The following is a 13,825-nucleotide window of genomic DNA, read 5'->3' on the forward strand; positions in this document are numbered from 1 at the left end:
CCACCCTCACAGGGCGGAATTTCTTCCCAATGTCTCACATAACCCTGCCCTGTGGCAGTGGGAAGCCATTCCCCCTTGTCCTGGCACTACATCAGGGCTGGGGAGAGGGCAGGAGTGGGGCTTTCAGGATGCACAGAGTGGGTGCTTTTGGGAGCCACAGGATAGGAGGCATGGGATGGGGGATTTTGGGAGCCACAGGATAGGAGGCATGGGATGGGGGATTTTGGGAGGCACGGGATGGGGGATTTTGGGAGCCACAGGATGGGGGATTTTGGGAGGCACGGGATGGGGGATTTTGGGAGGCATAGGATGGGGGATTTTGGGAGGCACGGGATGGGGGGTTTTGGGAGGCATGGGATGGGGGATTTTGGGAGGCACAGGATGGGGGATTTTGGGAGGCAGAGGCCAGTTGAGCTGTGCCACCTAAAGGCAGAGTCTTTGTGCATCAAGGCCAAACCCAGACCCCAGCTGTGATCCATCCCAGAGCAGAGCTGAGAGATGCACCCACTCTTTGAAATGTGGTTGACATTTCCAAACTGGAGGAAATAAAGTTCAGGCTGTCACCTGAAGAAGTCCTGTTGGCACTGTCGCAGGGCAGTGATCCTCAGGGATCACTCACTTCCCATGTTTCTCCAGAAGCTTTTCAGGGTTCCTGCTAACGAGCACCCACGTCCTCCACAGGTACTTCCTGCTCTGTGTGAACTATTTCTTCTATGGTGAGACGGTGACAGATTATTTCTTCACCCTGGTGCAGAGGGAGGAGCCCCTGCGGATCCTCAGCAAGTACCACCGCTTCATCTCCTTCGCCCTCTACCTGACAGGTACACACAGTTCTGCTGCTTCACCCTGGGAGGAAAGCCTGGAATTATTCTTACCCTGAGTGCTGTGTCCAGTGCAGTGTCCATGGCAAACCATCTCTGCTCTCCAGGGATGCTGTGACTTGGCTCAGGGGGAGAGCAGTGGTGGCAAATCTCCCACACGGGGCTGTGTAGGAAAAAACTCCATAATATGTATGGGACAGCCAGATTGTTCCCCTCTCCAAGGGATACCTGTAGGCAATGGTGTGACTTCCAGAACAGTGCTTTCCCTACTTAACATTGTTCTTTTATTTAAGTAAAAGCCTCATCAGCTGTACAATGTCATGGTACAAAATTATTTGACTGTGGGAGGTACATTCCCACCTTTGACTTTTCTTCTGTCTCTCCTCAGGTTTCTGTATGTTTGTCTTGAGCCTGGTGAAGAAACACTATCGCCTCCAGTTCTACATGGTAAGGTTAAATTTAGGGCCTGATGGGTTAAGTTCAGGGCCTGGTAAATTCAGGGCCTGGTGAGATTAAATTCAGAGCCTTGTAAAGTTGAGTTCAGGGCCTGGAAAGGTTAAATTCAGGGGCTGGTAGATTAAATTCAGGGCCTAGTGAGATTAAATTCAGGGCCTGCTGGGTTAAGTTCAGGGCCTGGAAAGGTTAGATTCAGGGGCTGGAATGGTTAAAGTCAGGGGCTGGAAAGGTTAAATTCAGAGCCTAGTAGGTTAAATTCAGGGCCTGGCTATTTAAATTCAGGGGCTGGTAGGTTAAATCCAGGGCCTGAATGGCTGCCCCCAGTTGGAGGCACAGGTAGGAATAATTTAGGCTGTTTGAAAACACGTGGAGGTCTGTGTGTCAGCAGATGCTCCTAAGCTGGTTGTGCATTGTCCTGCTGCCTGGAGGGAAGGTGACTGAGAGCAGACTGTGTTTTTAGGAAGCTGACTGACAGAATTCCCCTTCAAACATGTATTCCCTTCCCTTTGCACTTGTGGATGCTGTGAAGAAGCTTCCTGCAAGCTGAGAGGGCTGTACAGGGCTGGTCCTGAGGATAGGTTGACTTTGTCTCCCTCTTCCCAGACATCAGTGAGGTGTTTCTCATGTGTGCCCATTCACACAGCTGGCTTTGCTCTCCAAAATATTCAACAAACAGGGATATCTGTTAGTCTTCTGCTCTTCTTAAGCAGTCAGAAATCTGAGTGAGGTGTATGGGATAGGGTGGGTTAAAGAGCATTTGCTCCAGCAGAAGTTCCCAGTGAAGGTCACAAGTGGGATTGAGCTGGAGAACTTGCCCATAAGTTCCTCAGGGTGACTGTCCCCTGATCTTTGTGACTGTTGCTGTTGGTCCTGGTGGAGGTGCCTGCCAGGAGTGCCCTTTGCACAAGCAGCTCTCTGAGGGAGCTCACAGCCCCTGAGCTCTGCCCCCAGAGCAGGGCAGTGTCCCTGGGCAGGCTGGACTCCACCCTCTCTTCTCTTCCAGTTCGGATGGACCCACGTGACATTGCTGATCGTTGTCACCCAGTCCCACCTCATCATTCACAACCTGTTTGAAGGGATGATCTGGTGAGTTTGCTCTGACTTCTGAGTGCTTTATTTTTTGCAGCCTGAGATGACTGACTGTGTTTTCATAGAATCCCAAGATGGTTTGGGTTGGAAGGATCTTAAAGACCATCCAGTGCCACCCCCTGCTATGGGCAGGGACACCTTCCACTAGCCCAGGTTGCTCCAAGCCCAGTCCAACCTGGCCTGGAACAGTTCCAGGGATGGAGAGTCCACAACCTGTCTGGGCAGCCTGTGCCAGTGGTGTGCCAGCTCCTCATTTCATCCTAATATCTAATCTTTTTTTGATCTTAATACTCAGTTTTGAGTTAAAACTGTTCTTTTACAAAAGCAAATGGCTGAGGAGAAGGTGCTCCCTGTGAGGGACCTGTCCAGAACAGAACAGCAAAAGATTGAGTGACACCTCAGTGACTTAGGACTTGCTTTGTGCCACTAGAGAGACGTTGTAAAGGAGCATCTGACAATGTGTATGGGATGCAGGGACCTTTCAGGTGGTGTCAGGCCCGGGTAGATGCTTTCTCTTGATAGCCACCCCTGGCAAATGGATGGGAAATGCTGCTGGGTTTGGGGCTGGGCTGTGGAAGGAGGGAGGTGGAACCTCCCACCTCACTCCAGCTGGTGTGCAGAGGGGAAGCCCCTTTGGTGGTCTTGCCAAAACCAGCAGGGCCAGGAACTAATTTGGGCCACTTTAGTACTGCACATTCCTCTGTGTGTCACAGCCAGCCCAGGGGGCTCGGGGAGCCTCCTGCTTTCTGCTCCAATGGGGCAGGGAGGTCAGTGTCCAGCAGCATGTCGTGTGTGATGAAAGACAATGTGCTTGAAACAGGCCATTCTGGGTGCACAACCCCCTCTTTAGTCCAGAACACTTGAGTAACCCCCAGATTTGCCTTGGAGCTCCAAGTGGGTGCTCCTCGCATTGCCCTGGAGGAGGAAGCGTTGGTGTGCTGGCCCTGCAAAGCCCCTTGTCATGGCAGCTGCTCGTTAAGTCTTGGAGTTGTCTGGTCTTGGCACTTCCAGTGGTTTGATCCCTCTGCCCTGCAGGTTCATTGTGCCCATCTCCTGTGTGATCTGCAATGACATCATGGCCTACATGTTCGGGTTCTTCTTCGGCCGCACGCCGCTCATCAAGGTCTGTGACATTTCGGGGAGCAAAACATGGATTTAGGCTTCTTTGGGCCTTGGGCCCGTGTTCCCTCAGCTCCTGCTGTGGGTCTGAAGCAAGCCTCCACATTAAACCTGATGTGCATCCCAGCCTGGGAGGCTATAAAATTAAATAATAGAATATTGAGGTTGGAAGGGACTTTTAAGATCATCGAGTCCAACTGTGAATGAATGAGAGGTTTAAGACTGAAATGTTGGTGGCAGCTTCTGACCAAACTCTTATTTGGGGATGGTGGCACCAGCTTGTATTGGCCTCAGCAGTTCACAAGTGAGGAAGGGCTGCAGAGGTGTGTAAATAATGACCTCCTCCTCTTTCTCTCGGGCAGCTCTCCCCAAAGAAGACCTGGGAGGGTTTTATTGGAGGATTTTTTTCCACTGTTTTGTTTGGATGGCTGGTAAGTTGGTGCTTATTTCATTGATCTTTTCCCTTCATGGAGTGACAGTGTTTTGTCTAGAAAATGCAGTCAGGCTTTAATCTCTGCCAGCTCTTGTCAGAGACTTCACCTTTTCCTTGCTGACCAGAGTCTGAATTGGTCCATGGCTGTGTGCAGACACTGGGGGAAGCTTTTAGTCCCTGATAAACCCTGTGACGTGTTCATTGCAGGGGGGATTTGGATGGGTGCTGTGCATTGTTTCACAGGCTGTGTAGGGAGTTCTGTGCTCTTGGAGTGTTCTAACTAGTTTTATGACCATCTCTGACTGCCTGTTGCTGTCCCCTCAGCAAGGGGGTGCAGCCTGGCTCAGCTCTGACACTCCTTGCTGAGCAGATGCTCTTACTCTGCCTTTAGCCAATTACTGCTGCTCAGGAGGGTAATCTCCTTAGGGAAGCTGGAGTGTGGCTCCCTCCTGTCCTCATCTCCTTGCATGGCCTTTTCTGTGAGATCAGCTCTGCTACTTCCCTCAGGAAAATATTAATCCTGTTTTCTTTGCCACGTCTCCCCCCGTGTCCCCTTGGAGCTGTCCTATGTGATGTCTGGGTACCGCTGCTTCACCTGCCCCGTGGAGTTCAACAACGATACCAACAGCTTCACGGTGGACTGTGAGCCCTCCGAGCTGTTCCAGCTGCAGGAGTACAACATCCCCCTGGTGCTGCAGTCTGTGGTGGGCTGGGTATGACACTCCCTGTTTATCACATCTTATTTATTGGGATAGGAGCCCTAAGAAAGGAGAGCAGGGCTTTATTTTGATGGCGTGTGAAGGAACATGACAGGGGATGATGGTGGTGGTCTGTGTTGGTGGACATCCCGAAGGAGTTGTTCTGGGTCTGGTGGGACATTAACCCACTTGAAAACAGCTGAGCTACAGCCTGGGGAGCAGAGAAGGAGGGGCAAGCAATGGACAGTGCTGTTCTCGTGGAAAATCCCTCTCTGCCATGTCTTTCCTGCAGAAGACGGTCCGGATGTACCCCTTCCAAATCCACAGCATCGCCCTCTCCACCTTCGCCTCCCTCATCGGGCCCTTCGGAGGCTTCTTTGCCAGTGGGTTTAAGAGGGCCTTCAAAATCAAGGTGAGGATGGGGGGGTCAGTTCCATTTTAGGAAGGGAAAACCAAATGGCTGCTGCCACTGGGAGCAGTGCCAGGAACAGCAGGGTGGTGCTCTGGGAAGGGAGGGGCATTTGTTCAGTCACAGATAAGATGGAGCAGGATCTGGGTTTTTTCGACTGAATGGGAAGAGACCTTAAAATTTCAGCTGTGATGTTCTAAACGCTGCTGTGGTGCAGAAACTGAAGTAGAGGAGGAAAGACCCAGCCAGGAAATTTTGCAATCTGAGGCTTCCCTTGATGTCAACAGGCTGTTTTTACATGTAAACGGTCTGTGATCAGTTAAGATGCCTTGAAAGGCAAGACAGGGTAACAGGAGATAAACAGCAGCCTTCCCTGACCTTTGAGTGACAGTTAAGCCTGGCTGTCCCTCAGGCACCAGCAGCTTCATACAGGAGAAACTTTTAAAACCAGGGAGAGATTAAACAAAATGTCTCCTTAATCTGACTTTGCCTTCTGGGAAGAACTGGAGCGCGGGGATGAGTGCCATGTGGGGAGGCACAGAAGCAAGTTACAGGTATTCAGAACTGCTCAATGCAATCCCTCTGCTTTGCTCAGGACTTTGCCAACACCATCCCGGGGCATGGAGGGATCATGGACCGCTTTGACTGTCAGTACCTGATGGCCACCTTTGTCAACGTGTACATCGCCAGCTTCATCAGGTCTGTGCTGCTCTGGGGGCCCTGCAGCTCCCAGGGCTGGACAAGCTGGGAATAAGAGGCAGTTTCCCCCTAGATTAACATCTAAAAATAACAAGACACAGAGGAAAGGCTTGAAGAAAGGAAGGATCTTTTAGTGGGGTCATGCAGAGCTGGAAACACAACCCTCGTTCCCTGTTATTCCAGTCCCACTGAAACTCCTCCTTCTGCATCCCTGTGAAGGTTGGACAGGGTCTCCAGAGTCAAACAAGCAGGGAAATCTAATTTTGTAGCATTAACAAGCATTCTGTAGCCAAGCACAGAAGAAAAGCTGTAGGTACATCAAAGATGTCTCAGGGAGCCGAGGAACTGTCTGTATGTGGCTGCTTGGATTTGTGAGGGGGAGCATCTGCTGATAAGATGCACAATCCTCTTTAAACACACTGGATTTGGGGTGTTATTTTGTGTTTACAGTTCAGCATCCCATGCCTTTTGAAATGATTTCCACATCCCAAATGGAGTTAAGCTCCCCCTGTAGAACTGGTGAGGGAATGGACAATGTGGTTATTAATTTAAGCCCATTATTTTGCTGAAATGGCACTTGAGCCCCCAGCTCACTGAGATTCAGCCACCTGCCTCACAGATAATGATGATTTTGTGTTTCAGAGGTCCCAACCCAAGCAAACTGATCCAGCAGTTCTTGACCCTGAGGCCAGACCAGCAGCTCCACATCTTCAACACGCTCAAAGCACACCTGGTTGACAGGGGAATTTTGGGGAGTCTGGAGGACGCGTAGGCACCAGGAGAGTGGGACAGGACTGAGCACAGACAGGCCTCCAAGAGGAAATCCCTGGCTTGCCTGATTTAAGACAATAACAAGGCCTCATTTCACTGTAACTTTTCTTCCTTTCTTGGTAAATGTTTGCATTTGTGGGTTTTTTTAAATAATATATTTATAGAGCTTTGGTTCAAACGAGCGAATCTTGGGTTTGGAGCTGAGGAGGAGTAAAGGTTTGGAAGGACTGCAGGGTGAAGCAGGAGGGTGGGACTGTCCTCAGGGACTGTTCTGAACCTTTGCAGTGTTTGGGCAGTGCTGAGCTTTTCCTGTGAGTGGGTTTTTGCAGGGAATACAGAGCGTTGTCCGTGTGGAGCTGGCAGGGAAGTGACTCCGTGCCCTCCCCTGGCTGCTGTGCCAGGCTGGTGGCAGCTCTGGGGACCATCCTTCTCTCCAGTGGGACCTGGGAATGCAATGGGAATTCTCCCAGAAAGCTGTGGGAATCTCCTTGCCCAGGCTCTGGTAGTTGGAAGAGGACCTTATACTAACCCAGCCCTGTTTCCTCTGCCCAGCCAGGCACCTGCAGCTGCTCTCACTTGCTGGTTTTTGCAGTGCCTCTCACATTCCCTCCTTTTGTGGCTGATATTTTGGCAAATGAGACTTTTGTAACTATTTAAACCAGGAACAGACTGGGGACAAGGAGCCAAGGAACTGGGAGTTGCGTGTGGGAATGTGGGAGGTTCAAATTGCTTCAAAACTGCTTGAAGTAAATAAGTTTTAAAGAACATTAAAGCTTCATTAATTCCTGCCAAGTAAGAACAACCCTTAAATAACTTGGTTCATTTTCCCCCGTTAAATAACCTTTAAGAACCACCCTTTTCCATTTCTTGATGGTTGGAACCCCCTCACTGGGATATTTTAAGTAATTTGGGGAGCAGTTTCCAGCCTGTTTTCTTGCTGGTTGGGCTCCAGCTCTGCTGGGGCTCCACTGGGAGTTTTGTTTTCTTTCAGGGATCATGTCTTTTTGTTACTTGAGTTGTAGATGTTGTGCTGCTGAGTTTACCACGGTCTATGTTGCATTTCAGTCTGGGTTCATTTCTCTGCAGGCTTCTGTCCTGCTTTGCTCACTGAATCTTGTCAGAAATAGTTTGTACTTAATAGCTGCAGGTTTTATTGAAGTACTTTCCTTTATTTTGTCATACTTTTTTATTATTTAAAATTGAGAGCCCTAAAGATTGTAAAACTTCTTTTTTTTTTTTTTTTTGTGCTCAGATAGCAAAAATATCCCCATTTCCACCTTATGCAATGTTCCCAAACACGAGGTGACTCTGATTTTCCTTCTTTCCATAGTTTGTGCATGGGAGAGAGAAACCTTACCTTATTTTAACCTGGGGAGGGGGTGACAGGGAGAGTTAATACAGAAGTACACTGGTGTTTTGCAGCAGTAGCTGACACAACCCTTAGGCACAGACCCCCCATAAGAGACCTGTACCTGCTGCAGCCTGGCTTAGCCTCGACAGAAAATAAACTGCCTGAAAATACCCCGAAATCACTTTTTCCTCCATATTCTGGTTCTGCCATTGCTTCCATTTCCCCCGAGTGTGCAAGAGAGCTTGTGTGTGTGTGTAAATATACTGAACAGATCCAGCCTCTCCCCTGCATTTCTGTAGGACCCTGTGCTGGGCTCTGCTTCCTCTCCCCAGACAGGACCCACAGGGCAGGAATTTGTACTACAAATGCAGGGATTTGATGGAAAGCACAGAGGAAGGGGCTGTTTCCAGGGAGTGTTTTCAGTGTGGTGCTGGCAAAGCTGCTGCACTGTTTGTGGTGTCTGTTCCTTCCCAGCTTGAATTAGGCAGGGATTTATTTTCTGTCCTCTTAGAGAATATTGGTCCAGGCCCCTCATTTGCAACCTGGAGAGGAGGCTTAAGGTGCTTCCACCTTGCTTTGCCCAGGGAGAATATTTGGGCTGTGTTTCATCACATTTTGGGTGATTTCAGCAAGGCAAAGTGAGGGCACCTGCCAGGAGCATCCATGGGAATAGGTGTGGGGGTGCTTTGTGCAGTCCCTGGATCATTTTGCCCTGTGGGGTTGGACCAGCTGGTTCTTTTCAGGGTTCCCCTGCCCACACCTGCCAAAACCCCTTGTGGGTACTGTGGGGTCACAGGCAGAGGTGATGGTGTTGGTAAATATTCCAAAAGTGTGCTCTGTTTATATTGAGAAGTTTTTCCACTGGGTCTTTAGTCTCCTGCTCGTCTGCTTTGACCCTTCTCTGTACCTCTTCAGTTGTGATTAGTGGGGCAAAACCCGACCCAAGGCTTTGCTTCAGGCTTTGCTTTGAGGCAGATCTGGGCCTTTCTGGAGGGTGCAAGTGCTGTGTGTGGGCACTGGAGGGCAAAGTGGTTCCGTTCAGAGGCTGCCCGGGCTGGTAGAGCAGCAGCAGCTCTGCCTGTGGGTGGCTTCCCTGATCAGCTTTATTCCTACTTCCTTCCCAGCAGTGCAGGAAAAGGGTGAACTTCCAAGCCTCTGCTGATCTGAAGGAGAAGGCTGAGTGGAAAGGGTTTAGTATCCTGCATGGAAGTTTATTAAACTGAGTGGAAACAGTGGAGCCACAGAGGAGGAAGGGAGGGAGATGGGGGTTGTTAAGGATATTTGCAAGTTGTACAGCTGGACTTAGAGAATCCTGGGATGCTTTGCGTTGGAAGGAGCCTGAAAGATGATTTTGTTCCAACCCCTGCCATGGGCAGGGAACCTTTCACTAGGCCTGGTTGCTCCAAGGCACATCCAGCCTGATCCTGAACACTTCCAGGGGTGGGGAGTTCACAACTTGCTGAGAAAAAATGAACAGCTGATGTTACTGGCCTTGGTTGTCCCTCAAGGGATGTGCACGTGGCCCCTCTTTTCCATTGTGTTAGGCCTTGCAGGACCTTGGTGATGCTGTTTGGGGGGAGGCTGATGTAGAGAGGCCAGAGTGACCCCAGGGATGGCTAGGAAGGAGATGCTCAAGGGATGTTTCTCCAGCTCAGGGCTCGAGCTCAGGTTGCACCGTAGTTTTGGTTCCCAGTGGGCTCCAGCACTGGAGAAGTTCCTCCTGCTTGTGCCAAACAAATAGGAAGAGCAGAGCAAGGGGGAGGTCCTGTGTCAGCTGGAATGTGTGCTTGGATTGAGAGGAAGAGGCAAGTAGGATTTGGCCAGTGTGGAGCTTCTGAGGGCAGGAACAGGCTGGTGTGGGAGCCACCCCTGCGCCAGTGTCACCAGAACAGGCAGAGAGGGATGTGGGAGTGTTACAAAGGGATGGCATGTGGCTGGAAAGCTGCTGTTGTGTGGAGTGAGGGGCTGGCTGTGCTGGGGAGGGCACTGAGCACCCCCAGCTCTGTTTGCCAGTGGATGGTTTGGGTGGAACTTTTGGTTTGGCTGGGTTTGATTCCCAGCCTGAGCTGGCACGGGCTGGGTCTGCAAGACAAGCACTTGGCACGCTGGGGTAGGAATTTGCTTCTCCACGTCTGGTTGTGTCCCAGATGAGTTTGCAGATGGGATGCAGGGTCAGCCCGTGGCCCAGAGTGCTCAGGGAAGCCCCAAACCTGGTTTGTGCAGTCGTGTTGTGTCCTGTGTGATCAGCCTGTGTTAAATAGATCCTTTGGGGTGAGGGGCTCAGCAGTGACACCAATTCCTGGGGTTCCTGGTGCCCCGTGTGGCTCACGGAGCTGGAGATCCCCCAGCATCACCTGAAGCTTGGCACCAGGCTGTGAGATGCCAGTAACATTTTCCAAGGGATGTCTCCTGTTTCCAGTATGTGCAGTGAGCTCCCGCAGGCCTGGCTGTGGTGGGATCCCACCCTCTCTGTGTGGGAGCAGGGCAGAGCTGTGTGTCAGCACCCAAACGGCCCCTCCAGCCCCTCCTGGCACAGGTCAGTCACAAAAGGCATCATGGGGAAGCTCCCAGGGTTCCTCCCTCCGTGCCCAGCCCTGGGGTGGCACTTTGTGCTGCTGTCATCCCTGTGTGCCCTGCTCTCCAGCCCTGGCGTGTCCCCACCATCGGCTTCTTTCTCTGTGCATTGTTCTTTTGGTTCCTGTTTTAGCTGCACACGTAGAGTTGCCTTCCTTTGACCGAATGTTCGAATGTGATATATTGTATATTTTAAAGTATTTACCCTATTTATATACTGTATGTTACTGTTAAATAAATATAAGTTCCATTATCTGCAGTGGAGTTTTATTTGGTGGGATGCTCAGACCTCCTTTCCATGCTCTGTAGAGCAGATCCATCTGTTCCAAACTCACATTCCCTCATTCCTTGCTCCTTCCTCAGGGATTTTCCCAGGAGCAGACCTGGTTTTGGCAAAGACACAGGTGGGCTGAGCACATGGGCAGGATTAGACCATCCATGTCCTGCATGAGAGACAGGAACAGCCACATTCCCAGCGGGATTTGCAGTGACCCTGGGGTCAGATCATCCAGGCCCTGTTTGATCAATGGTGAGGGAAGTGTTGGCACTGCTGCCCCTGTAAATCAGCTCATTTTACCCCAAAGATTTCACTGGGAATGTGAAGAATACTTAGTATAAATTATTCCTTCATTTCAGCCGTTTTTCCTGACCTGCCTGGGGTTGGGAGGGCAGAATCCTCTGTTTACCCAGAAAAAGGCTATTTTTAGCTCTGGTGTTATTTTGACTGTTTCTGACTTATCAGCTAAGCCAAACCAGCCCCTGAGCAGCCCTTTTACAGCTTCCTGTCACACTGTGTGGGCACTTGCAGACAAATTCATCCTCCAGCAGCACCACAACACGCTGCCCTCTCGATGGCAGCCGTGCAAAGTGACTCCAAAGCCCCAAATCCCACATTCCAGCGCCTCACACCCAGTTAAGCAGGAGCTTGCTGAGCCCCACCGTGCAATATTCAGCAATGGGTGATGCAATTCGAGGTCTTAAATGATTCCTTGCTGTTAAATCTGTTGGAGAATGGACTCTGAAGCCCTGAGGCAGCGGGGCTGTGCTGTGACCCTGCCGTGAGTCAGGCACAGCTGATGGGGCCCAGAGCCGTGTCAGCCCTTCAGCTGCAATCCCACCTTGTTTCTCCCCATCCCGGGCCAATTTAATTAAATCAAACATGGAAAACTGCACGTTCCCAGTGGAAATCCTGGTGCTGGCTGTTCTCCAGACCCAGACAGCCCATGAGCCTCAAACCAAAGCTGCCTCTGTATGACCCCTGTCCAGACACATTTTCCATGAGATCCTGATAGAAGAGGGTTGTAAAAACTAACAATGTTATGGGCTGAGATTTGCCTTTTTAAAGTTCCACTGGGGCATGGTAGGTTTAAGTGGGATATTGGGAAGAAATTCTTCCCTGTGAGGGTGGTGAGGGGCTGTGATGGAATTCCCAGAGAGGCTGTGGCTGCCCCATTGCTGGAAGTGTCCAAAGCCAGCTTGGACAGGGTTTGGAGCAACCTGGGCTAGTGAAAGGTGTCCCTGCCTGTGGCGGGGGTGGAATGAGATGTTCTTTAAGGTCCCTTCCCAGCCAAACTATTCCATGATTCAGCTCAGGAATTCAGCTTGATTGCTAATTAAAAAAGCAATCTTGTGTTGTCCTTTCCCAAACCCAGAGGCAGCCAGTGGGTGCCCGAGGGGCCCAGGCAGGAGGCAGCTGAAGGGGCTCTGGGGGTGCTGGGAAGGGCTGTTTTGGGGCGTCGGGGAGGGCTGAGCCCTGTGGTGTGACCGCAGCGCTGGGCTGAACGGCAGGATTTGGGGCTAAAACAGTTTCCGTCCTGGAGGAGGGGAGAGGACCATGTGACATCCTGCTCACACAGCGCGGTGGGAAAGGGCTGCTCCAGGCTGCTGTAAAAAGACCAGGCTGAAGGGAAAAAAGGATTCAAAATGTGTGAGCCCCTGGAGCTCCTGTAGCTGGCTGCTGATATTATTAAGAGGAAAAAACGGTGTTTAATTCAGGGCTCCTTCAGTACTCTCTGCTTGGGGCGCAGCAGAAAGGGAGCTGATTGAGGAGTTTGGGTCCTAAGCAGGATATTGGGTTAATCTCGTTCACTCTGGGCTGCTCTGCTGGGTTGTTCCACAGTGTCATGTTCTCTGGGCTCTGGGCAGTGGAATCTGTGAGCTGGGGATCCCTGAGCTGGCTCCAGTCACTGCCCAAAGCAACAAAGTGGTTTTTTGGCTGTGATTAACCCAAATTAGCCCAGCGGGTCCACCATGGTGTGACCTGGGCACCCAGTGCAGGCTCCAGCTCCTTCCTTTTCTCAACTTATGCTACAAGACTAAAAAAAACCGCCCTTGCAAGTGGCTCAGAGCATCCTGGGCACAACCCTAGGCTGGAAATCACAATAGGAACCAGTGGCCACGTCCTTGTTCGTCCCCTGCGCTCCCCCCGTTGCTGTTCCTGATTCTGCTTGGGGCAACTTCCCTCTCCACAAGGTCTGGGCTTTCCCAGGAGGGGGCAGATGGGGGCTGGAGCCTCTGTCAGGCCTTGGGGGAACCCTGCCATGGCCTGGAGCCCCCTCACTGCTCATTTGGGTGTTTGTAACAACCCTCCCGTGCCTCCTCCCTGCACCTCAGGAGCTGCAGCTCAGTCCAACCACATCCCAGGCTGCTTTGGGGATGCACAGCCAGTTCCTTGGAGGAAAACCAACACCAAGCAGGATACACCCACTGTTGTGGGCAGGGATTTTGCTTGATCCAGTGCTCCTGGTGTGTCCACATCCTACATTTGCCCAGAGAAGCTGTGGCTGCCCCATCCCTGCAAGTGTCCAAGGCCAGGTTGGACGGGGCTTGGAGCAACCTGGGCTAGTGGAAGGTGTCCCTGCCCATGGCAGGGGGTGGCACTGGATGGGCTTTGAGGTCCCTCCCAACCCAAACCATTCCATAGTTCTGTGAGCCCCTGGCCCTCACTGCTCGATCCCCACAGCCTTTCCTCCAAGAGCTGCCTCATTTCATCCCCATCTGGCTCACACTGCTGTCACAACGCGGGTGTAAAACCCTAAATCAGCTGTGGGGACTCAGCAGTTAATAAGAAAGATGAAAGGCCGCCGTGGTTTGCACGGGGGATGCACCAGGACAGGCACATCATCCTGAGCCACAGCCGGGTCTGCTTTGCTGCCGAGCAAAACATTTCCCGAAACTCCGGGCTGGGCCGTGTCCTCGGCGAGCGGCCCCGGCTGCCCACCGGCCCCGGCAGGCCCCACTTCCTCAAATGCTCCGAGCCGAGCGCGGGGAGCCCCGGGCAGCGCGTCCTGGGCAGGCCGGGCCGGGCCGGGCCCTCAGAGCCCTCAGGACAGCGGGCCGGGAGGGGAGCGCGCCGGGCATCGCCCGAGCGGCGTCGGGGCAGCCGGGGCAGAGCTGTGCGGGGAA

At 51.9% G+C, this 13,825-nt stretch overlaps 1 protein-coding gene across 1 annotated transcript in view; it reads left to right on the forward strand.

Moving 5' to 3' along the window:
* The window catches only part of LOC108508513 (phosphatidate cytidylyltransferase 2), a 25,581-nt gene extending 14,908 nt beyond the window's left edge, over window positions 1-10,673 (forward strand). Inside the window, exons 5-13 of the mRNA XM_017837340.1 lie at window positions 682-821; window positions 1,210-1,268; window positions 2,281-2,363; window positions 3,402-3,489; window positions 3,848-3,916; window positions 4,479-4,631; window positions 4,909-5,028; window positions 5,621-5,724; window positions 6,367-10,673. Coding sequence (XP_017692829.1) covers window positions 682-821; window positions 1,210-1,268; window positions 2,281-2,363; window positions 3,402-3,489; window positions 3,848-3,916; window positions 4,479-4,631; window positions 4,909-5,028; window positions 5,621-5,724; window positions 6,367-6,496 — 946 coding nt within the window. The 3' untranslated portion in view covers window positions 6,497-10,673. The remainder of the gene's footprint in view (window positions 1-681; window positions 822-1,209; window positions 1,269-2,280; window positions 2,364-3,401; window positions 3,490-3,847; window positions 3,917-4,478; window positions 4,632-4,908; window positions 5,029-5,620; window positions 5,725-6,366) is intronic.
* Window positions 10,674-13,825: the final 3,152 nt, after the last annotated feature.

This window comes from Lepidothrix coronata, unplaced genomic scaffold (assembly GCF_001604755.1).
Source record: "Lepidothrix coronata isolate B3197 unplaced genomic scaffold, Lepidothrix_coronata-1.0 Scaffold301, whole genome shotgun sequence".
Taxonomy (NCBI): domain Eukaryota; kingdom Metazoa; phylum Chordata; class Aves; order Passeriformes; family Pipridae; genus Lepidothrix; species Lepidothrix coronata.